Below are 24,289 nucleotides of genomic sequence, written 5' to 3' on the forward strand. Positions count from 1 at the left end.
ATAGTAAGCAACCCTATTTTGTCAAAATGTACTGAATTGAAGGCTGAAGATGTGATGGAGATGCACTGACATGACCTCGCACACAGCGTGTGCTGCACTCGGTAAATGTGTGTGTGTGTGTGTGTGTGTGTGTGTGTGTGTGTGTGTGTGTTTAATAAACTGACAGAAAGTAGAGTATATGTGGGTTCCTTTGTGTGATGATCTCAATCACCCTAGAGAGAAGTAGGTATATTTATATGCTAAGATGGCTATGGAGATATAAAAATATACTTAAGGAAAAGAAGACCTAGAATAACAACTTGAGGGCATATACTAGGTTTCAAGTAGCAGATTGGCAAGTAGCAGCAGCAAGAGGCCTGGTAAACTGAACTGCATGAATATATAATAGGCCAGGCACAAGGAACTCGCTATCATACAAATGAAGTGTTGGGCTTATTACAAATACAAAGGGAAGAAATTCTTTATTAGAAACCAACTCATTTCCTATGTATCTATGGGATTTCATAACACTCAAATTATATTTTTTCTTGCCATTAGAATAATTCTTCGCAATATAGCAAATGATCAAGTTTTCTCTATAGAGGCTATAATGATTCATTGTTTGATTATAAATTAGAACTTAAAAATATATTTTTAAAATACTTTAATAGAGTACATTTTTATTTTCAAGTTTATGAGGGTGCTGTGGACACGATCAATTGAGTCACGTTGTCTTATTCTTGGAATTAAACAAGATCACACCCTCCCTTCCTAGTCTTAATATGCAATGGCCTTTGTCCATGGGCACGCGGTGGTAGGCAACAGACTCAACAGCAGAAGTCAGATCCAGCTCAAAATTATTTTGTAAGCCTCCTTTCCTAATTTTTTTTCCAGCATTTTCTATTATTGTTTACTCTTTCACTTATAGTTCTAACCTTTAAATTTTCAATACAATTTTATCCTGAAACTGTTTGAACTGCTTTTTTATATGTTTGATATTTTTGGTTATTAATTTCTGTAATGCCTACCACTATAAATGTATATGTGTAACATGTAGCACACACAAATGCATATCCATACAATGTAGCATAATTTTTGGAGATTAGAAAAACCTAACTCCCACATATCAGCTTGATAACAGAATAGTATTTAAAATAGGTGACTCAGTTTCCTTATCTGTTCAGTGGAGGAAATAATAACACTCTAGGTTTGTTGTCAGCTTTTAATAGATGTGACATCTATTTACATTCCAGAAGGAGAATTCAGCTACTACATGAAGAACAGACTGTAGGAGTACAAGGGAATAAGATGGTAAACCACGATCGAGAAATGTTGGCAAAGGTGACAATGGCTCAGGTTATAGTGTGACAATGGAAATTATGAGAACTATATAAAATATGAATGCATTTAGAAGCCAAAGGCAATAGAATTCCTGGTATATTGGATACAGGGCATATGAGAGAGACACCAAAGATCATACCAAGTGTTTTGACCTAAGCAACCAAAATAATAGAATTGGCATTAACTAATGTAGAACTCACAATTGTAGAGAAAGATTCAGTTTAGTTTTGAGCCTTTTAAGGATAAGATTTCTGGTAGATCATCTTTTAGTTAGTAAACCCTTATAAATTTAAAAGCTTAAAACAATAACAATTTAATTACTTCTGCATTTGCAACTTGATCAGAGCTCAGCAGGAATAACTCACCCCTTATTCACACTGATGGGTGGTGACACCAAGGCTGAGGTGACCTAAGAGCTAGGGACTGGGATCATTTAGGTTCACTCACTCAACATGTCCAGCAGTTGGTGCTGGCTGTCAGCTCGGACCTTAGCTAGAGTTATTGGTGGGAACTACACTGGCCTCTCCAAGGGGTTGCTTGGCTTGCTCACAGCAGAGTGGCTGGCCTCTAAGAGCTTCCCAAGAGAACTATGTGGAAGTTTTATCTTCTTTTATGATGTAGCCTCAGATTTTACAACGTATCACTTCCATAATAGTCATAGGCCCACCCAAATTCCAGCATATGGAAAAGATGTGTTCCCCTTTTCTGTTTGCAAGAGTCAATGTCACATTTTAAGAGGAGCATGTGGAATGCCAGATATTATTGTAATCATCTTGGAAAATAAAATCGGCCACAGCCCTCTAATTGAAAATGTTGAGGTGCCTGGGTGGCGCAGTCGGTTAAGCGTCCGACTTCAGCCAGGTCACGATCTCGCGGTCCGTGAGTTCGAGCCCCGCGTCAGGCTCTGGGCTGATGGCTCGGAGCCTGGAGCCTGTTTCCGATTCTGTGTCTCCCTCTCTCTCTGCCCCTCCCCCGTTCATGCTCTGTCTCTCTCTGTCCCAAAAATAAATAAAAAACGTTGACAAAAAATGTTGAATAAGCAATATATAAAAACATAAAAATCTAGAGTTTAGAGTGAGGTATGGCTATAAACATTTTAAAATCTTTAACATTTAGGGGGGATGAGACCACCACAGAAGAGAAAAACACCAAAGACTGAGATGTGGGGAACTCCAGCATTAAGGTGTCAAAGAGCAAAAGAACTAACAAAGGAGAGCATGTTGGAATGACTACAAAATAGAACAATCAAGAGAACTGGTTTCCTACTTCCCCATATTGTCTCTGGAAATCCACCTCTCCTTGAGATCTGCCCTAGTATTAGAAACTGAGTTTGTTTAGATATGCAGTATATCCTGTTTGGTCTGGGAACTTACGCCAGCTCAGTTTATGAAATATAACTTGTCTAAATATGTCAAAATAATCTCTTCCCTTTGGGTATTGACTGGTCTAAGGATGGGCATGTAACCCATTTCTGGTTAAGGGAAAACAAAGGAACTGACATGAAAACTTTTCCCAAATAAAACCAGAAGATCTAGCAAGGAAAAAGTGTTTTATCTTTTCTCCCTCCTCCTTAAGACATACTCCCTGAAGATTTATCAAGCATGTTATAACACGGGACCATAACATCAAGTATAAGACAAAATATAACCTAGTGAAGATGGCAACTGAAAAAGGTAGAAAGAGAAATCCCCATAGACTTTCACTCTAACGTTTTGCATTCAAGAGCAATTCTTAACCAATGCAGCTTTTTCAATTTATATATGGTAATTTTTACTTGAAGTGTGACAAACTGTTGGTGTTATTTCCCTCTCTTATATTAACCTTCTTTGTCTTTTTTTTTTATCATACTAATGCCATGACTTATTTTTATAGCATCTGTGAAGAAAATAAAGCAAATGATGATATTGGAAAAACTACATACAACCTATAACAAATAAAAGCTTTTAGACTTTCATGAGAGTTGAACTGATATTTTACATATATAGACTCCATTCTAAATCAGTGTTTAGATAACGCTGTGTATCTAATACACCATAGTCCACTTTTTCACCCCTCCAAAAGTAAGAGGAGTTGTATTAACTTAAAAATATCCACTCTTTAAAAACAAAGAAACAAAAAACCCCTAAGTCAAATCATACTAGCAGTGAAAGAAACACTGTGGTGTGAAGTTATATAGTTTTATAATAGGACTACTTCTATATTATTGCTTAAGAGAAAAGCAGTTATCAGTCAGCAACTTATTCTTTACCAGCCAGTATACTAAGCCCTGGGGATAGAGAAATAAAGCAAACACACATAACTATTCTCCTCATAGCACAGTAAAGAATAGAGACATTACCCAGTCCAGTGAAAAAATAGAGCTACTAAGCAAATAAATATAAGCAAATAAGCAAATATTAATGCGCAGAATTTACAAAAAATGAAAGTACTAGGTACTTTGGTGTCACAGAACAGAATGATCTGATCTATTTACAAAGCCAGGGAAAAACAAATAAAATTTAGCAAAGTAGGAAAGAAAACATTGCCAATAAAGTAAAGAGATTATTCAAAGACTAGGAGTAGAAGATAATAGGAAATATGTGAACATATTTTTAAAACTATGAAGTCCAGAAATTGACTGTGATACCAAAGAGGCAGTAGCAGGAGTTTGCGACTGAATATTTACATAAGACCTGATGAAGAAGGATCACAACAGAAATTATGGACTTTTCACAAAAGTCAATGGGAATCCCTTGAAAGGATTTATGCAAGCTTTATATTAAAAGAAAAAAAAAAGCAAAAAGAAAAAAAATGTCACTCTGCCTTTAATGTTAGGAGATCAATTGTGAAGTCACTGCAGTGGTATATGTGTAAGATAAGAACAGATTTAATTAGAGTGGAAGTAGCAAAGATGGAAAGTGGTAGATTGATAATGTTTAGAAAAAAAATATTAACAGAATTTGATGGCAGATTGAATTCACTTCCATTTTAGATATGCACAATTTGAGTGCCTATGAAACAACCAAATGGAAAAACAGAGATGTCAAAAAGGCAGGTAGACATATTTATCTGGAACTCCAGGGGGAAAAAAAAATACAATGTTTAGAATGAACATGTTGCATGGTAATCACAGACTTGTAAATGGAAACCGAAGCTTTAGAATATTGAAGAATGAAGTTGGCTATCATTCATTCAGCAAATAATAGAGTACCTGTTTTGTAAACAGTCATAGGGCAGAACTTTAAATTGAGAATCTAGAAATATATTAGTATACTTACTTGGATTTACACATACATTAAAGAAATTAATAATAAATATGACCCCATCAAATATGTACTAAAATATATACCACAGAGTGAAAATAAACTTTTTCTTGTGGTTAGGTAAGATACTGAGTTTTGTTTCCAACATTATAACTAAAAATAAATATTAATACGGACATCTGGATTTTTTAAATGAAACTTACAAAAACTCACTTAAAACTCAAGATACACATAAAGCTTAAAATTACCCTTTCTCTGGGTGCACAGCTATAGATCTTGGTTGATCCAGGCCTTGGGAAATAATTACATAACGGAAAGAACCATTGAGTCTTGCAACTTCAATTAAGTTGAAACCATGGTCTGTCCAATATATGTTACCTAGGAGAAATACAGATGTGTTTATAATATAGTTGTGAGAAAGAAAATGATTTATTAGTTAGGGCTAAAATTAACTTTCTGAGCATTCACATAACTATCAAGAAATCATTTACTTCCTATATTTATTTTTATGTGTGCATTTCCTAAGCAGAAAGCTGTAAATGAACGAATATGCAAATACTTTCTAATCTCACACATCTGTAGTTTAAACCATATAATGAAACATGTATGTGTTACAAATAAGTTGAAACTTCTCACCTAAAGAAGGGATCTATTTTAACTTTCTACTGACTGCAGGCAAAAGAGAACTTCTGACACTTTTGTTTACCTGCCTCACAGTTCTCAGGAGATTTGGGCAAAGTTACCACTACATAATCTACTTCTGCATAAAAACACTTGTCCAAAGACTCAAAAGCATTAGAAAGAATGAAGCCAAGAGCAAAAGAGACTATTTATCCCTGTGGCTAGAAGTACAAAAAAAAATTGTTATGAGTTGGAAACAGAATTTTTATGAAGGAGATTGAGACCCTAACAAAATAGGTGTGAAATGAAAACAGAAAAAGCCATGGATTATACCAGCAATCCAGTCAATAGCTATCCCCTCCACTCTTCCCAAGCCATTGGTAATGATATCTTCTTTCCAAGTCTGATCTCTTTTAGCTCGGCTAATTTTATTGAAGCCCATGTCTGTCCAGTAGATGGTATCATTTTCTATGGATAAGACAGAAAGAAAAAAAACAAAAACAAAAAACATACACATACACTATAAAAGGTATCGATATATTGATATATGTATTAGGATCACATTGCATTAGTATTTTGGGTGTACTACGTGTATAAATAGTTTTCAGGACAATTTATTAAAACAAATAGTAATAAATATATTAAAACAACATGAAAGGACCTAGTCAAATGAATTTTTAAAGTACTTTTGAAATATATATGGAAATGACCTATCACATCCTTTATTATTTTTTCTTCATTTTCCTACTCATTTTAACTCAATAAATACTTATCCCACATTATTTCGCAATCTTGATATCAAACCATGCTATTTTGGACGACAGTTTTTGTCTTCACACCCATACCTGTGTCTGAGTCCTCTAAATATAAAAAAGAATACTATTGGAGACAATCAACAAAGTCTCAAAGTAGAGAGAGAATGGAAAAGAAACATAAGGGCATTTCAACTGCATCAAGAGTGTTTTAAGTATAAGGTCATTCAAAATGTATAAAGCCTTAAAAATGCCCTAGCATCCAATTATTCCTTCTGAGGAGCTAGTTTCCCAAATGTCAACTGCAAACCCCTTACATTATTTTTCAAACTCTCATTGGACAAATGGGCTTAAGCATACTTGAAAAATGGCTCTATCCTATCATAGAGTCTTTAAATAACAGTGCTTTTTGAATATTTGAATGAAAAATGTGTCTAAAGATTATAAATGAAATATATTATATGTGCATGCATATGCATAAAGGGTAGCAATTATAGACCAATGATTTTAAATATAGCCACCAGAAAGACACTGGGGACAAATCATTAAATAATAAATTTGCCACCAACTAAGTAAGTTTTCGTGTTGTGACCTACGTGGCCATTTGAAGAACAAATCCTTTAAGACCAATATAATTTCCCTCTGGCACAGTGACAGACTATGGAAATAAAGAAAAAGCAATTAGTATAATAAAGCTATTTATCAGTAAGTTTTGAGATTCCATTTCTATTAAAATACAGTCTAAACTCTTCGCCTAATTGAAAAAAGATTCCAAAACCCCCTTGTTCTCAAGAATGGTTAAGTCAAATATGTAATTGTTTGAAGCAGAGCAGGTAACATTTTCAAATATATATCTGGAAAGCAAAAATTTGTTTGATTTTTCCAATTTTGTAAAAGTATTACTTAACATGATTTCATTTTGAAAGAGTGAATCAATCGACAACAATAAGCATTATTTTTGCATGAACACTAAGCATTATACCTAATCGAGATCTCTTCCACAAATGTTAGACCCACATATCTAACTGCCCACTTTGTATCTCCACTTGTAGCTAGACAAGGAAATCCTGGTATACAAAGGACAAATTCCTGATTTCTACTGGAAACACCCTTGTCTTATAATCTTCCACAAAGCAACTCCACATGTCACAACAGTATGATAGATGGCATCTCCATCCTTTGTTTCTTGGGCTAAAAACCTCATATTATCCTTGATTACTTTTTCTCAAACTTCACATCTAATCCATCACCCCAATATTCTCATGTTCAATCTATTACCAATTAGTTTTGCCCTTTTTATTCTTCTTTCAAATCATATCCATCATACAACCACCTCTCATACACTCCACTGCTTATAATGTAATGCAAACTATTATTAACTCTTGCCTAAAGTACAGTTGACTCTTGAACAACTTGAGTTTGAACTGTGTGGGTCTACTTATATGTGGATTTCTTTCAATAAATACATTGAACAATATTGATATAGGCACTGACACACAATTTATCTTGTAAACAGATGATATAAACTCACAGAATCAATAAATTCAGTACTTTCTGTACTGTAAATGTATTTCTCTTACATTTTTCTTAATAACCTTTTCTTTTTCTAGCTTCCTTTCTTGTAAGAATATAGTATATAATACATTGAACATACATACGAAATATGTGTTAAAAGTATGTGTTAATTATTTGTTATTGGTAAGGTTTCTAGTCAACATTAGGCTATTAGTAGTTAAGTTCTGAGGGAGTCAAAAGTTATATGCAGATTTTCAACTGTGCAGGGGTCAACCCCATTATTGTCCAAGGTCAACTGTATTGCAAATAGCTTCCTAACTTATTGCCCTGCTTCACTTTTGCCTCAGTACTCCCCTTTCCTCCCCAGTCCTTTCTCTACTTAGGGGCCATTGTTACCCTTTGAAAAGGTAAACAAGATCATTTCTCTCCCTTCCACTCAAACTCTCTAATCATTTGCCATCTCATCAAAGGTAAAATTAAATTTCCCTCCCATGACTTTCATCATCTACACACACCCTTCAACCCTCTCTCACCTGACATCCTTCCACTCTCCCCCTCGCTCATCATCTCTGGTAACACAGATCTTCCTCTTCCTAACATAAACCAAATACTATCAGTCTAAGATTCTTTATATTACTCTTTTTGTTTGGAAGCACTTTCCTCAGATATCTGCACAGCCCTGTCTTAGCTTAGCCCTTCTTACTGAAACTTTCCCTGACTACTCTATAAAACATTATTTTCTGGGCATGTTCTACGCCCCTTACCAAACCTATTTTTGTCCTTAGCATTTATTACTGTCAAACCCATTATATATTGGTTTGTTTCTTTAGTGTCTGTCTTATCTCACAGAAATGTAATCTTTGTGAGGGTTGGGGCTTTATTTTGTTTACTGCTTTATCCCTAGCACTTAGAGTAGTACCTGACACATATAGTAAGCCCAAAGTAAATGTCTGGCAAACAAATGAATGAATGTGATAAGCTATACAAAGACTGTCTGGAAGGGGATACAAGGAAGACATAGCGATTACCAGAAGAAACTTTATATGCTCAATAAGGAGAAGGTATGCACATGAAAAAAATTGACTAACAATTCACAATAGTGTAGCATGAGCAGCATATACATAGAACAGGTAAGAAATTTTGCAAGATCCATTCACAACAATCTTCACAAGTATTAGGAAAAAATACCCTATTCTGCATATGAATCTTACCTTTTTCTTAATTTTTTTAAATGTTTATTTATTTTTGACAGACAGAGAGAGACAGATCAAGAGCAGGGGACGGGCAGAGAGAGAAGGAGACACAGAATCCAAAGCAGGCTCTAAGCTTTCAGCACAGAGCCCAACTTGGGGCTCAAACCCACAAAATGTGAGATCATGACCTGAGCCAAAGTCAGATGCTTACCAACTGAGCCACCCAGGTGCTCCTGAACCTTACTTTTGTATTACTCTCTAATAGCTCTGCCAGGCCTGCAAAATCCTACTCCATTTAACCAGGAAACACTCTTTCTCACATATACCACTACATCCTGCATATACTTTTATGGTCATATTGAGCTGAAATTGGGGCTTGACATTTCTTCTTAGAAACATACTGTGAGATAATTCATAGGTAGGGGTTGCAACTGACCCAACTTTTACCAATGTAGTCACAATGTGCAGTAGACACTTCATAAATATTCACTTTGTGAATAGTAGATTAATTTGTAATGCTGAGGCTGTCTCTGAATGGTCAAGTCCACTTGATCAAAGCAGGGAGAAGCTGAGAAGTTTCCCTGTATTATTTCTATCAGGTACATTTGGGAGATCAGTGAGCAAATCAATCATGTGGTGATACAGTAAAGAGGATCAAAAGGACAGAAGAATTAAATCAATCATTCATATCCAATCCCTTATCAATTCTTCCACATACATACTGCATTCCTACACACCCTAAATTAAGTAAGTTCACTAATATATAAGAATATATTTTCAAGGGGTGTCTAGTTGGCTCAGGTGTGCAACTTCGGCTCAGGTCATGATCTCCTGGTTTGTGGGTTTGAGCCCTGCATGGGGCTGTGTGCTGACAGCTCAGAGCCTGGAGCCTGCTTTGGATTCTGTGTCTCCCTCTCTCTCTGCCCCTCACCTGCTCATTCTCTCTCTCTCTGTCTCTCTCTGTCTCTCTCTCTCTCTCTCTCAAGAATAAACATTAAACAGAAAATAAAAAAAATATATTTTTTCAAATATCTGGAAATATCTGCAAAGTAAACATAAATTATGTCAAGAATGTTTTAATTACGAATAAAATCAGACTAAAAGATGATAAAATTTAACAAAACACTATAAAGACACAAAAAAGAAATACATATAAATATAGAAAGGGAAGAAAAGATTCTCATAACTGCCCTGACCCTTATTCCAAAATAAGATTTTTTTTAACTTTAATTATACTTATTCAACAGATACCTAAAAAATATTTGGTACATGCTAAATAATATTGTAGACTTAGGAGTGTGGTGGGGAATATGATGGACAGCCTTTGTAATCATGGAATGCACTTCTGGAGTTGAATTAAAAATAAATTATCTTAAGACACATGATAATTGGTAATGTATAAAATAATTACAAAATTGGAAAATTGAACTTGTAATTTAAGGTAATAACGATTATAATTAGCTCCCCACAGATACAATAAGACACATAGGACACTCAGTAACTATTTTCAAGGATTACATAGAGAGAGATCAGAGGCCAGCTATTGTGCATTGTAACTACAGTCAGAATTAGAAGAAAATCCACTTAAGGTCAGGAATGCAACTGGTGCAGCCACTCTGGAAAATAGTATAGAGGTTCCTCAAAAAATTAAAAATAGGACTACCCTACAACCCAGCAACTGCACTACTAGGTATTTATCCAAGGGACACAGGTGTGCGGTTTCACAGGAGCACACGCACTGCAATGTTTATAGCAGCGCTATCTACAAGAGCCAAAGTATGGAAAGAGCCCAAATGTCCACTGACAGATGAATGGATAAAGAAGATGCAATATACATACACAATGGAGTATTATTCTGCAATCAAAAAGAATGAAATCTTTCCATTTGCAACTACGTGGATGGAACTAGAGGGTATTATGCTAAGCAAAATTAGTCAGAAAAATACAAATATCATATGACTTCACTCATATGAGTAATTTAAGATACAAACCAGATGAATATAAGGGAAGGGAAACAAAAATAATATGAAAACAAAGACGGGGAGAAAACATAAGAGACTCTTAAATACAGAGAACAAACTGAGGGTTGCTGGAGAGGCTGTGGGAGGGGTGATAGGCTAAATGGGTAAGGGGCATTAAGGAAGACACTTGTTGGGATGAGCCCTGGGTGTTATACATATCATTCCTTGAATCACTGGAATCTACTCCTGAAATAATTATCCTACTATATGCTAACTTGGATATAAATTAAAAAATAAATTTAAAAAAAGCCACAAATGATATTTGTCTATAAAACAAGGAAGAGGCCTACTGACAAGGAGAAAAGTTAAACTTTTTGAGTTAAGCTGAAGAGCTAACCATCTACAGAAATAGATTGTGCATGGTCCTGTCTGAAAATAGGAAACAAGAAACACACGTCTCTTAAAATCCTTTCGCCCTTAGCTGTCTGTATTTTAGGATTAATTAACAAACACTTATTGATAATCTATTGTAAATACACTAGCCTCCATGTTATCTCAGGCTGCTGAGTCCTTCCTAGAAAATTCAAAGTCCTGTTTCCCCGTGTAAATTTATACACTATTTCAGAAAACACGATACCCACACACACACAAAAAGAAACAGATAAAATATAACGTATAAGGTTACCCTCCTTCTCTCTCCTAACGAAATAATTACCAGCACAGTAGGAAGATAGCAGACTACAGTGTAGGGAGTTTAGGGTTGGGTTCTTAGCATTTATCATTGTTCTCCTATTAACTGTGAGACTTTCACGATGTTACTTTGTCTCTCCTGGCCTGTTTCCTCATATATGAATACAATATAGAAATAGAAAGAGAGAGATATACAGATATAAGTAAAAGAAGGTAAAATTTAGATAAACTTTAGGGTTTCTTTCAACTGTGATGTTTTACTGTTAAGATTTAATTTTTCAGTTGCACTTAAGGGAATACAGTATCTCAAAGTTCTGTCCAATCTGAACTGCTTTATAGATCTTCCTTTTTACTCTGTAATTTTTTCGTTTCTCATTTTAACTGGCTCCATGTCTGGAGCTAAAAAGAATAAAGCATATGTTTTTTCCAAGAATGTGCTACTAAAGGGTATTAAGCCACATTTAATTTTTCAACCACAGACCTTTACATTTATGCTATTAAATGCTACCTTGTTCCATTTGATCAGGGATCCTGCCAGTTGACATTTTTAAAAACTCATGTTATCCAATGACTCCTTTTTGTGATACCCACAAATTTGATCAGTAGGTTTTCTACATCTTTATTCAAGGCAATAATAAATACATTGAACTGGACCAAAAATATACTTTTGGCATACCACTTTCTACAGTAATTGTGGAGCTCCACCATCCCTTTACATCTGGCTGATTCAACCAGGAAGAACGCCTAGTTCAGAAGAAGAGGCAAGAAATCCTCAAGATTCTCTGCTTTCTAGGAACTGGTCCAACATGCTGATCTACTTTGGTTGACAGTGCTTACTTTGGGAGATATGGGGCAAATGGCTTCAAGTAAGGAATGACTTTAGAATGTGTTATTAAAAAGTAAAGGCAAGCTTATTATTTTACCTTCTTCCTCAATGGCTATTTTTCCCCCCTTGCACTAGTGTTGAGTAGGTCTGATAGGTAAAAATTCCAGTGAAGCCAGTCAAGAGACTGACTTTTGGATGGATCTTTATAAATATTGTAATATATTTGTAAAAGATTTATATTTAGGGTGTTTATCACACATCACCAGACTTTAGTCTTTCGTTTTGTAGGGAATTCTGAAAGGTAAAGTAAATATAACAAATACAATCACAACTTCGCTAGAAGTAATTACATCCAACCTCAATTCTGAGAACACCAAAAGACTGTGAACATTACTGGCTCCTATTATAATTGTTGTTATTATTTTGCAAATAAGAGCAAGTGCTATGGGGATTAGGCAAAAAATGTGAAGATGGAAAGAGTTTGAGAATTGTTAATACTGGATTAAAAGGAGCTGTAAAGAAAATGAAAGAGAAATAGGTGAAGGAAGGAAGGAAGAAAGGAAGGGAGGAAGCGAGGATGGAAGGAATCACACATCTATTTTATCATTGGCAGAGCCATGTGATTTAACAGAGAATATTACGCATAGGAGAACAGTAAGATAAACTGAGGCATTCTAAAAATAAACTTTTAAATATTGTAATTGGTGCTTGAAGGAGACATACTTCTATTACCTTTTAACAATATATCACTGATATATTAAAATGATTAACTATCACACTATGTAAAAAATGTGACTATATTTTGGATCTAGAACCTAGTATGAGAAAGACTACTGGATGGCAAAAAAAAATTGTCATAGTGATGATGTAAAAATTAGAAGTTACCTCACAATTTATTTTTAAAAATATTACTATAAATTTCCTTTTGCCTTAAAAAAAAAAAAAAAAAAAAAACTCTAGCATAAACAAATCCTTCTCAAATGATCCGAGTTTGGTCATTAGATCTGGTGATAAGGATAGATTCTAGTACCTAGTTTCTAAGGTAATAATTTAGTGAGTGAGGGCATGGAAGCCCAGAATCTGGTTGACCTCTAGGAGACTTACTTTTCCCAGGTTTGTAAACTAAGAAAATTATATAAATTGTAGAATTTATATATATTTATAAAACGAGATAAATTTTACAGGAAACAATCTTTAGTAATAGGTTCTGCTAGTACCTTCGTAGAGCTTACACAGAACGTGTTAAAAAGGTACTACACAACACAAAGAATTACTTAAGGACAGCTCCAACTTGTGAGTACTAAAATTCACAAATGTGTTTAGCTGCTTTGTTGAATTTCTTTGTTTTCATCTTGTTGGACCCATTATACTCTATCCCACACTTTAAAAGCAAAGACATTAGGGGCACCTGGGTGGCTCAGTTGGTTAAGTGGTTGACTTTGGCTCAAGTCATTATCTCACAGTTCATGGTTTGAGCCATACCGAGGCTGGAGTCTGTTTCGGAATCTGTGTCTCCCTTTCTCTCTCCCCTGCCCATGCTCTGTCTCTCGCTGTCTCTCAAAAATAAGTAAACATTAAAAAAAAAAATTAAAACAAAGACATTAATGCTCAGTTCCAAAAACATATGAGAACTTACTGGAAGTTCTATATAAAGTATGTCCTAGGTTCTTTTTTTTTTTTTTTTTTTCAATTTACTTTGAGAAAGAGAGGCAGAGAAGGGAAGGGGTGAAAGAGAGAGAAGGGAAGGAAGGGGCAGAGCAAGAAGGATAATCTCACAAACCATGAGATCCTGACCTAAGCCAAAATCAAGAGTTGGACCCTTAACCAACTGAGCCACCCAGGCACCCCACTGTGCCCTGGTTTCTTGATAAACTTCAGGCTTAGGTTCTAGAGTGTTATATCTATGGTTATTCAACTATTGTCAATTAGAGTACTCTTTATTACTTTATAGGGAAAGCTGTTAGGATTTTATTTATGCATTTTTAGCTTGTGTTGTTATATACAATACAATATTAGCTGTAAGGAGTCACTATTAAATTCATGGTGCTGATGTTTATCCAGAACCTGCACTTTAACATTGATTGTTGGGATCAGAAAGAACAATATCCCTCACCCTGCCAACCCTCCAACCACCAGCTTTTACTTGGACTTTAATTATTTACTATCGCTTCCAGATGAGCTGGTTGCACACACCTTTCCCCTTTTGAGGTCAGAAATATATGCCTTCTCCATGGTTTTTATTGTCATTTATCAGCAGTGGCCCTAACAGGCAGGCTGAGAAATTCGACTGTTATTCCATTTACAAAGGCTTCCATGCAATTCATTAAATTCTAACTTAGTTAAGATAATGATTTCCAAACTTATTTTCATTCTAAAACTTTGACACTTATGACTGTTACCTCTAATCTAAACCCTATCTTTTGTTCTATCAAAAATCACCTTGTAATTTTTGGAAAGAAGAGACTTTCTCACATCACCCCTACATTTTCCAGTCATCATACATCTCAATGCAATTATTTTGTTCCTGTTCTATGTAATTTCAATCCAGACACTGGATTCAGAACTTTGACGAATCCACTTTTTAAAATCTCACCCACACATGAAATACAAATACAATAGAATTAATCGAAGCATGTGATAGGGAAATATATTATAACAACATAAAAACTTCAAACTGAAAATCAGATACTTTATTCTAAAAAGTGCTCTGGCCATACCCACCAGAGGTGATTTTCCAGTGGCAGCTTCACATCACATGCTAGCCTCAGCTCCTCTCCTCCATCTCATCTCAGTGTCTCATTTCCTCCCCTTTCAGATTACCCTGTCTCCAAAAAGAAACCCTCTATAACTACTGTCCCCAACCTCAGCAACAGGTTTGCCTTTACACAGGTAAACCTGTGTCAAATGACTGCCCATTAGTATTGCCTCAAGAAGCTCAAAACAAAACAAAGAAAACAAACAAACAAACAACAACAAAAAAACCCACTAAAGATACAGGCACACCTCAGAGATTTTAGATTGTTTAGTCTGGGGTAGTGCGCTGGTTGAGAATTACTAGTTAACTCATCAAAAGTAAGGATAAGAAGAAAAAACACTTATTATTTAACAGGGCTCAAGATCTTGTGAGGGACACTGCTATTGTAAAGTGCTACCTAATCCCCATTACAATCTCACTGCTGTTAATGGCTCATTCCTAAAGGGAACTGAAAAGAGAAAAGAGGGAGAGAAGAGCTTGGCACCTTCTCCAGAATATCACATTTTTTTTTTTTTTTTTTTTCTGCAGTTGGAGGAGGCCTTTAACTTGGGGATATATATATATATATACACATACACACACACATATATAATATATATGTATATATAATGCATGTGTATATATATATACACACACATTGTATATATAATGTATACATATATGTATTTTTAAATCTGTTCAGTTAGTTCTAATGAGACAAGAAAACTGAAAGGACCCCATAAAGTAAGCCGTTCTTTTTTTTTTTTTTTTTTCCTTTACTCTGGCTTCGACTCTAGCTGTGTAGCTGTGTGTGGCTTACAACTGCATCCCACTCCACATGTGCCTTGTAATGAAAAGAACATAAGTCCTATGTGTTTGGGACAAAGAGATAATGATATCTTTGGAGTCTTTCAGCACAATAGATAACATCTAAGGACTGAATGGGTGGGTTGTCATGTTCTCCAAGAACTTTGACTCCAAACACCTTGATACCAAGACCCTTGGGCTTCAGGGAATGAATGACTTATGAAGGACACCAGGACCTGGTCTTTATTCTGACCAGTTCCTGGATGCCTGATTGCCAATAAAAACTCCAGATCCCAAACAAAGAGGAGACTCCCTCCTTTCCTTTCTGAGTCTCCTGGACAGTTTGCTCTATGTCTTCAATAAACTGTGCTTTCACCTCCTACTGGCTAATGCTTGATTTCCATCTTGGCTGGTCCTGCTTGAGCCCCCTTTGGGTCCTTGGATCCTGACCAACTACATCATTGATATGTCACTGGCCCCAGATTTGTTAGAAATCACTATTCTTCAATCTTTGCCTGAATCAAGCTAAATCACAAGGCAGGTCAAGATTACTTTGATGAGAGGGGCGCCTGGGTGGCTCAGTTGGTTAAGCGGCCGACTTCGGCTCAGGTCATGATCTCGCGGTCTGTGAGTTCGAGCCCCGCGTCAGACTCTGTGCTGACCGCTCAGACCCTGAAGCCTGTTTCAGATTCTGTGTCTCCTTCTCTCTGACCCTCCCCTGTTCATGCTCTGTCTCAAAAATAAACAAACGTTAAAAAAAAATAATAAAAAAAAAAAAAGATTACTTTGATGAGGGAGCATAAGGCAGGCTAAGGGGCAAAGCACAATCTAGCACACACCTCCCTGCCCCCAAGGTGGGACAGGTATAATATTCCTTGGATACTGCAGGCTACCCCCAAACAGGAAAGGACCAATGGGGGAAAAAAAAAAAAAGGTTAAACTGAAACTGACTAAGAGCCTCCACCAAAAAGGCAATCCCATGAAGAGCCTATAGTCCAGGAACTCCCTACTGTCTTAATGGTAATGCTTTGCTAGAGGGAAAAACAGCCTTAGATTATTGACAGCTAGGCCTCCAGTAACCTTGAGTGATTAGCATATGAAAATCCCTTTAGAAACACCCTCTCTCCCAATTCCATAAAACGGTTACCCCCTACATTTTCAGTGCAACTCTTTCAGCCAAGGGGTCCTGTCCCTATGCTTTAATAAAATCATCTTTTTGCACCAAAGACACCTTCAAGAATTCTTTCATGGCTGTCAGCTCCAGACCCCATGAATCCTCACCATCACCCCAAAACTATCAACTTTGAGTGTAGATCCTTCTCCATTCTCAGTAAGCTGGCTTTTATTGAACTATGTCCTCTACCAAAGGTATGTATCTATTCTTCCCTTTATCTTTTTTCTTTTAGATCATATAGACATTGTGAGCCCTGAAATTGATCACATTCCTATGTTTGTACTAGTTACTATAAATATGAACTTCCAGCAAAAATAGAGAATTTTACAGCATGCAGTTTATCTCTAGTTTCATGTTATTTTTCCCTAATTTTTCTCTTAGCACTCATTCCCTCACATCTTAATTGTTTATCTTAATGCCATTCCTATATTTTTGAAAGTACATATAATAATTTTTAGAATAAGAGGAGCTATATATATTTTAACTTATCAGATCATACATTATACATATGTGACATCAGAGTTGGGTATACACACTGTACAGAATGGCTAAGAAGACCAAGAAAAATCCAAGACAATGTAAGAAAAATGTTAAAATGGTACTTTTTACATTTTTATTTCTTATTTTTTTTATAATTTCTATTTTAGTGTATATTTTATAACGTATTAGATCATAATATTTAGTGCAATAACACACTCCTCACAAGTTAATAATTTTTTAATAAAATAATAAATAAAAACCATGGATTTTAAGTGAAATCTCTTCTTGTGTAACCAGTAGTTTATATGATAAATAAGAAAGGTTTGCTACTGCCACTGTGGCTGTGACTTTCCAATAGCTCCCTGTGCCATGCTCTGTGCCATCATGGCGCACCAGTTGAAACCACTGGAGCATACTATGAGTGTTATGGAAATTGAGAGGAAGGCAAGGTCAGTCAAGGGCATCAGGAAAACTTCAGGCAAGAAGTGAGGCTTTCACTGACCTTTGAAGAGAGGGTAGCATTTGGATTAGCATTTGGAGAAATGTACAATATAGTTTACACAAACCTAGTTGAGATAAAGAACCAATTTAATTAATGTGGTCATCTTCATAATCATAGGAAGGATGACAAGCATTTCAAGAAGATTGGAGAACAAAAACTGTGATGACAGCCCTTTGTGAAGCCATCAGATACCTATGTACAAATATGAAGTTTTACTTCGTATTCTTTTCCAACTTTGAAAGCATTTCTTTAAACATTTTGCAGGTTAATAAGGACCCAAGTTCTCAATATTTCATATTAAAAGGATTCAATAATAAAGTGCTAATGAATTACATTTGTTTCTTTCATTTTGAGAAAGGCAAATCGATACAAACGCTAATGGGCAATTTTCTTACAGCAACAAATCACTAAAGAACTCCATCCTTGTGAGTAAATAAAATAAAATCTGCAGACTTCAAAGGTTTTAGATATCTTAATCCCCTTAAGGTACAATGTTATGAAACCTTAGATAATGTACATTCTCTTTTAAATTGCTCTTTTATCAAATAAGAAATACATGCCCATCTAGCTTTTGTGTCCTGAATAGAATTTGCATTAAACATACTTATTATAAAAGCAATTCCATTTTCAGGTTTTGAACTGTTTCCTCTCAGGGTAACAAAAAGAATCTTTCACATTTTCTTAAGCATTCACTGTTTTTTCTCTTCAAAGCAATTGCACCGTGCTGTTTTCACATGCATTAAGTTAGTTTTCACAGCCCTTGTGTTCCTAATTTTGTCTTTCAGGTAGCATATAAGAACTAAAATGTGCTGTCACAGTCTCTTCCTCTTCAGATTAGAAGAGGACCAATAGCAGCTCCAAGGAGAAATTGTTTTAATTTATTCTTTTTCAGATTTTCAAAGCTAAGCTATAAAATTGAGACAGCATGTTGAATAGATACGTCTTCAGGGGACACCTACTCAGACATTTCTTCAGGAAACCATCAACCCATTTCAGAAAACAATGCTATGTAATTTCACTTTTATTTTTTAAATAGGGAAAGACAAAAATCTTGTTCCTTAAATGCTTGGTTTTTATATTATGCCTCAAATTAGTAAACCAGACAAAGATGGAGTGTATATGTGAAAAACAGAGGCTTTCTAAGCAAATATATACATTTTTTTCATCTTCACTCCTGGTGAAAAAAATATCTTACTTAAGAAGTTTACTGAACCTGGGTGCTTGGGTGGCTTGGTTGGTTAAGCGCCCGACTTCGGCTCAGGTCATGATATCAAGGTTGGTGGGTTCGAGCCCTGCATCAGACTCTGTGCTGACAGCTCAGACCCTGAAGCCTGCTTTGGATTCTATGTCTCCCTCTCTCTCTGCCCCTCCCCCACTCATGCTCCATCTCTATCTCTCAAAAATGAATAAATATTTTTTAAAAATTAAAAAAAGTTTAATGAAGAGAGAAATGTAACATAATAGCTAAAGGCTTGGATACTGCGTTCTGACTTCCTAAACTGAAAAGCTCAGTGGATCTATGACATGGGTAAATTACTTCATCTTTCTGGTCAGTTTCCCAGTATATAAATAGGTAATAGAGATGTTGTGAGGATTAAATAAATCCAATCTTGGTTAAAGCACTTAACATCTAGTACATAATATAATAAATTATCAACTATCAAAATTTAAAAACACAAAGTATGTAATAAAATAAAAAAAACTATACAGATTTGGTATCAATTTGGTAATTTTATATGCTTTTAATTTTTTTTAGCATTTATTTATTTTTGACAGACAGAGACAGAGCACTAGTGGGGTAGGGGCAGAGAGAGAGAGAGAGACCCAGAATCCGAAGCAGGCTTCAGGGTCTGAGCTGTAAGCACAGAGACCGAAATGGGGCTCAAACTCACGAACAATGAGATCAAGACCCCTAGGCCACTGAGCCACTCAGGTACCTCTAAATTTTCAAATAAGAGAACATGGTTAGACAATTTTGAAATTTTATGTTATGCCTGATTTGTATAACAATGCTACCCAGGCACCCAATGCTTTTGAAATTTTAATAAGGTTTTAGTTTAACATCCTATCATCTTTTATAAATTTAAAATTTTAATTTTACCAATATTAAATGAAATAGAAAATGCCTTGAAAATAATCAGACATTGCTATATATTTCCAGTCACCATATGAATTTTTATATTAAAATTTAACATTGATTTGGATGCACAGTAGCATTTCATATTTTCAGAAAGGCAAAGTTAACTTTACTATGAAAAGTTACACAGAAAATTTGGTGTAAGAATTGAAATTGTCAGCATTTATTGTACTTAAGGGTAGGCCAAAAATTCAGGATAGGAAGAAGTCATTATTAACACCATTAGGGAATCAATAAAATTTGTCCTAAATGGGCATTTTAAATGCCTATGCATATCATTTAAATCATATGTGACAAATAAATATGAGAATCTTATCATACCAATTATTTTCTAGTTTGACTTCACTATTGAATCGTACCTAACGTGATAATAAACAGTCTATAAATGTGCACTGCTTGGACTTTCAGAAACAATGATTCTTTTTATAAACAAATTCCTGTTAAAAACAGAAAAAAAAATATAAATCAATACTTTTTGTTGAGAATTGTATGTATTATAGAGGATGCAAAAATGACCAAGAAGCCTCCTTCAATCGTTCCAGAGATTCAATCACCCTCGTGTAAGTACTTGGTAGTCACATACATTACTTAACATTCCATAGTGAATCAAAATTGCTTCTCAACCTACATTGGGAGAACATTAGAGAATACTCTATATTCTCCTTCTAGTTAGCTCCACAGAAGCCAGTGTAAAACTTTGGGCTGTATAGATATAAAAGCTCAATGAATGAATGATCAAGTACGACTGTCTCATTCTTACCATCTGAATGTTCAAATTCAGCATGGCAGATCAACTCATTCCAGCTACCCTCAATCTCCTCCTTTACCTTTTATTCTATCACTTGATGAGAGGAACAATATTCCTCACCCAAACTAAAAACTTGAGAGGTATCCTTGATTCTTTCTGTATCTATTTACCTTATACCCACATTTAATCAATTACCAAGTTCTGCATGTTTTAATGCTTCTCTAAAAAAAAAAAAAGTTCACTTATTTATTTATAAGCGACAGTGTGAGTGGGGGAGGGGCAGAGAGAGAGGGAAAGAGATTCCAAGAAGGCTCCCTGCTGCCAGTGCAGAGCCCCATGGGGTGGGGGGTGGGGGGAGGACAGGGGGCTTGAACTCACAAAACTGGGAGATCATGACCTGAATCAAAACCAAGAGTTGAATGCTTAATGAACTGAGACACTTAGGGGCCTTTTTTTTTTTTTTTTTTTTTTTTTTTTGTAATCTGCATATCGCACTACAGTTTTATTTAGGTCCTCACCATATTTCTTCTGAATTATTTCAATAGCCTCCTAAATGGTCTCCAGTCCTATAATTGTATTCTCCTTAAACCCGTTCTCACAACTAACAGGGTAACTTAGCTAAAATGCAAACCAGATCTTATCACTGTTCCTATTTCTAGGTTTCTCATGACCCCAGGATAAACATCATATTCCTTAATAAGTCATATAAAGCCACCTATGATCAAAAACAGTGGCCTCCAAACATTTTTTTAGAGTATAACAATTTGAGTATCCACCCTTTATATATTTTTTCTTCCATTATACATGTACACACACATGAATCATGCACAATGTAAATCTGTTAGAGAAACAAGAAAACATAAACACTTCTAATATTTCCTTCTATCTAACTTATTTAGTTACAGGGTGTGCACCTTGCTTCCCTCTTAGAAAGACTCAGCCCATAATACTTCTTTGGTTTTGTCTAGTACACCTTCCTGCCTCAGGCTTGACTCTAGCTGAACCAGCCCTCGCTCACTGTACACACACCCATCATGTTATTTCTCACTCTATGCCTTTTCTCATGTCATTTTTTCTACACCTCTTTACCCAAGAATCCATTATTCAGACATTAAGACTTCCTCCTCCAGGAAGCCTTCTTGACTATCCCAGTCTAGGTCACTACCCTGCTTGCTGCTCTCATAGTAACCTGTGCTTATCTCCAATACCTGTACTTAAAACAGAATACTGCACAGCTCACTTTTTATGTATCATCGTTTCCAGTAGACTGAAACTGGTTTTTGTTCATCTTGAATCCAGTGTCTTTCTACAGCTTTCCGTAAAGAATAATTGAATAAATGTTGACATCCAATTAACAATAGTATAAATAGAATCAACTAAATGGTAAAAAAAAAAAAAAAAAAAAAAAAAAAAAAAAAAAAGTTAAAGCAGCGGATTATCTACAGCAAAATATGGTAAAATGGAATATAATTTCTGAGAAGTAACTTCATAAGGTACTAACACTTTAACCAATTATCAAATCAGTTAAAGAATATGCATTGAATGGCCAATTTGTGAAACTAGATATTCCCTCCGGCAAAACATTAAAATCAGGTGGCAGGATATAATTATAGTAAACACCACTATAATAAGTTTCATTATATATCAACAACTATAAGTTAAATGAACAAAAGGTGAAGTTCAGGAATCAGAGCACTTTTTGAAGTTCTGAATATTTAAAATTAAAACAATGTTTGACAAGCTATACACAAAAAGATATAGTATTTGTCTCCTGTTGTTTAGCACCACTCCATACTGCAATCCTGTGATGTCTTGCATTTGCTTGAATTAGATAAAACAAACCAATCATGAATTGAAACAGGTGATGGGACACATGGAGGGTTTAGCATACTCAACTCTCTACCTTTTTATATATGTTTCAAAGTTTCCATGGTGAAAGTTTAAAAAGAACTCCAATAGACTGAAAGAAGTTTTCATTTATTATTCCTAATCAAATTAGGAAGCTTTTATGGTATTAAAATATATAAATAATCTCTACTCTTTAACATGACTTGGATGGAACTCTCAGTATCTTACCCATGCTGGAAATTAACAAAGTTTCAGAAAGATTTTACCTGAACTATATACTATACTAACCACAAAATTACCCCTCCCCTCACCAAAAAAGCAAAACAAAAACAAAAACAAAAAATCCCTGAAGCAAAGAAAGTATTTATACAAGATAGGCTTTGGAGGGTACATACTAGAAATAATCATATTCTTGGTCTTAGCAGAATCAGCAACAGGTTTACTAGAATTATAGTCTTGAAACAGCACATGTAAGAGGGTGATTTTTCAGCTGAATTAGACTATGCTAATTGAAAGACTATGCTAATTAATTGACTATGATAGAAGGTTAGAAATTTGATTTGAAAACTAGCAAGGATAAAATGAAAACAAAATCCCTATATCAGCTTGCATTATCAGGTAAATGAAGAGAGATATAATTTAATATTAAAAAAATAACAATTAGGTAGAGTCAGACATTTTAAAAAAATGTAAAACATCCCAGAGAGATAAAGAAAAACAGAACTCCTTGAGATATTTTCACTCAGTGAGAATACAAATGAAATCCTTTCAGAAAGTTTGTGATAGAACATCTTAAGAAGGGTAGATCAAAGACAGAGACTTGTTCTGAAGTAACTAACTTGAAATGTTTTCAATTACCAAAGCAGATATATAACAATTCTTTCTATAAACATATGCTATGTATTCGTGTGTTTGTAGGTGTGTGTATATTCTTTGCTCTTGCTATATTACCTTGAGCTCCAAGCCTCTTAGATTTAAAAAGAAAAACAGGAGCACCTGGGTAGCTTTTGATATCGGCTCAGGTCATTATCTCATGGTTCATAGCATCAGAGCCCTGCATTGGGCTGTGAGCTGACAGAACTTAGGATTCTCTCTCTCCCTCCCCTTCTAACTCTCTATCTCTCAAAATACATTTAAAAAGTTTTTTGTAAAAAGAAAAAAAATACAGTTATAGGCTAGTAAATAAATATGTCTACAGAATCTAATGCTTAAGGAAAACTAGTGAATGGACTTGCCCTCTTCCAATGGACTTCAAGTTGAGTCAGTGCAGGCCATAAATAAGACTTTATTTATGATACATTTGAAGCAAAACATTATCCTACAAATTTTACAGTGTAAATCTTATTTTGTTGTTGTTTTACCCTTATATGAAAATTAATGATTAAATCAGAAAGCTAAGTAATGAAAACTATGCTCCACAAAAGCTATGTACAAGAAAGTCCTAAACATTATTCATAAAAGCCACAAATGAGAAATGTGCATAAACATTCATCAATAAAAGAACGGATAAACAACCTATGGTGTATTTACACAATCGGGTATTACTCAATGATAAAAAGAGACACTACTAACACATACAACAATATGATGATCTGAAAAATATGGTGTCAAGAGAAAGATATCAGATGCTAATGCATACATTTTGTGTAATTCCATTTATATAAAATTCTAGAATAGGCAAAACTAACCTACAGTGATAAAGATCAGATCAGTGATTGCTTCTCTGAAGAGGAGCAAGA

General features: G+C 35.0%; 1 protein-coding gene across 1 annotated transcript in view; it reads right to left on the minus strand.

Annotated features, from left to right (window-relative positions):
* LRP1B (LDL receptor related protein 1B) overlaps window positions 1–24,289 on the minus strand; it is a 1,882,572-nt gene that overhangs the window by 467,039 nt on the left and 1,391,244 nt on the right. The window contains exons 36-37 of the mRNA XM_042948663.1: window positions 5,517–5,651; window positions 4,811–4,940 (exon numbers count right to left, since the gene is read on the minus strand). Coding sequence (XP_042804597.1) covers window positions 4,811–4,940; window positions 5,517–5,651 — 265 coding nt within the window. The remainder of the gene's footprint in view (window positions 1–4,810; window positions 4,941–5,516; window positions 5,652–24,289) is intronic.

The sequence above is a fragment of the Panthera leo genome, chromosome C1, assembly GCF_018350215.1.
Source record: "Panthera leo isolate Ple1 chromosome C1, P.leo_Ple1_pat1.1, whole genome shotgun sequence".
NCBI classification, from domain to species: Eukaryota; Metazoa; Chordata; class Mammalia; order Carnivora; family Felidae; genus Panthera; species Panthera leo.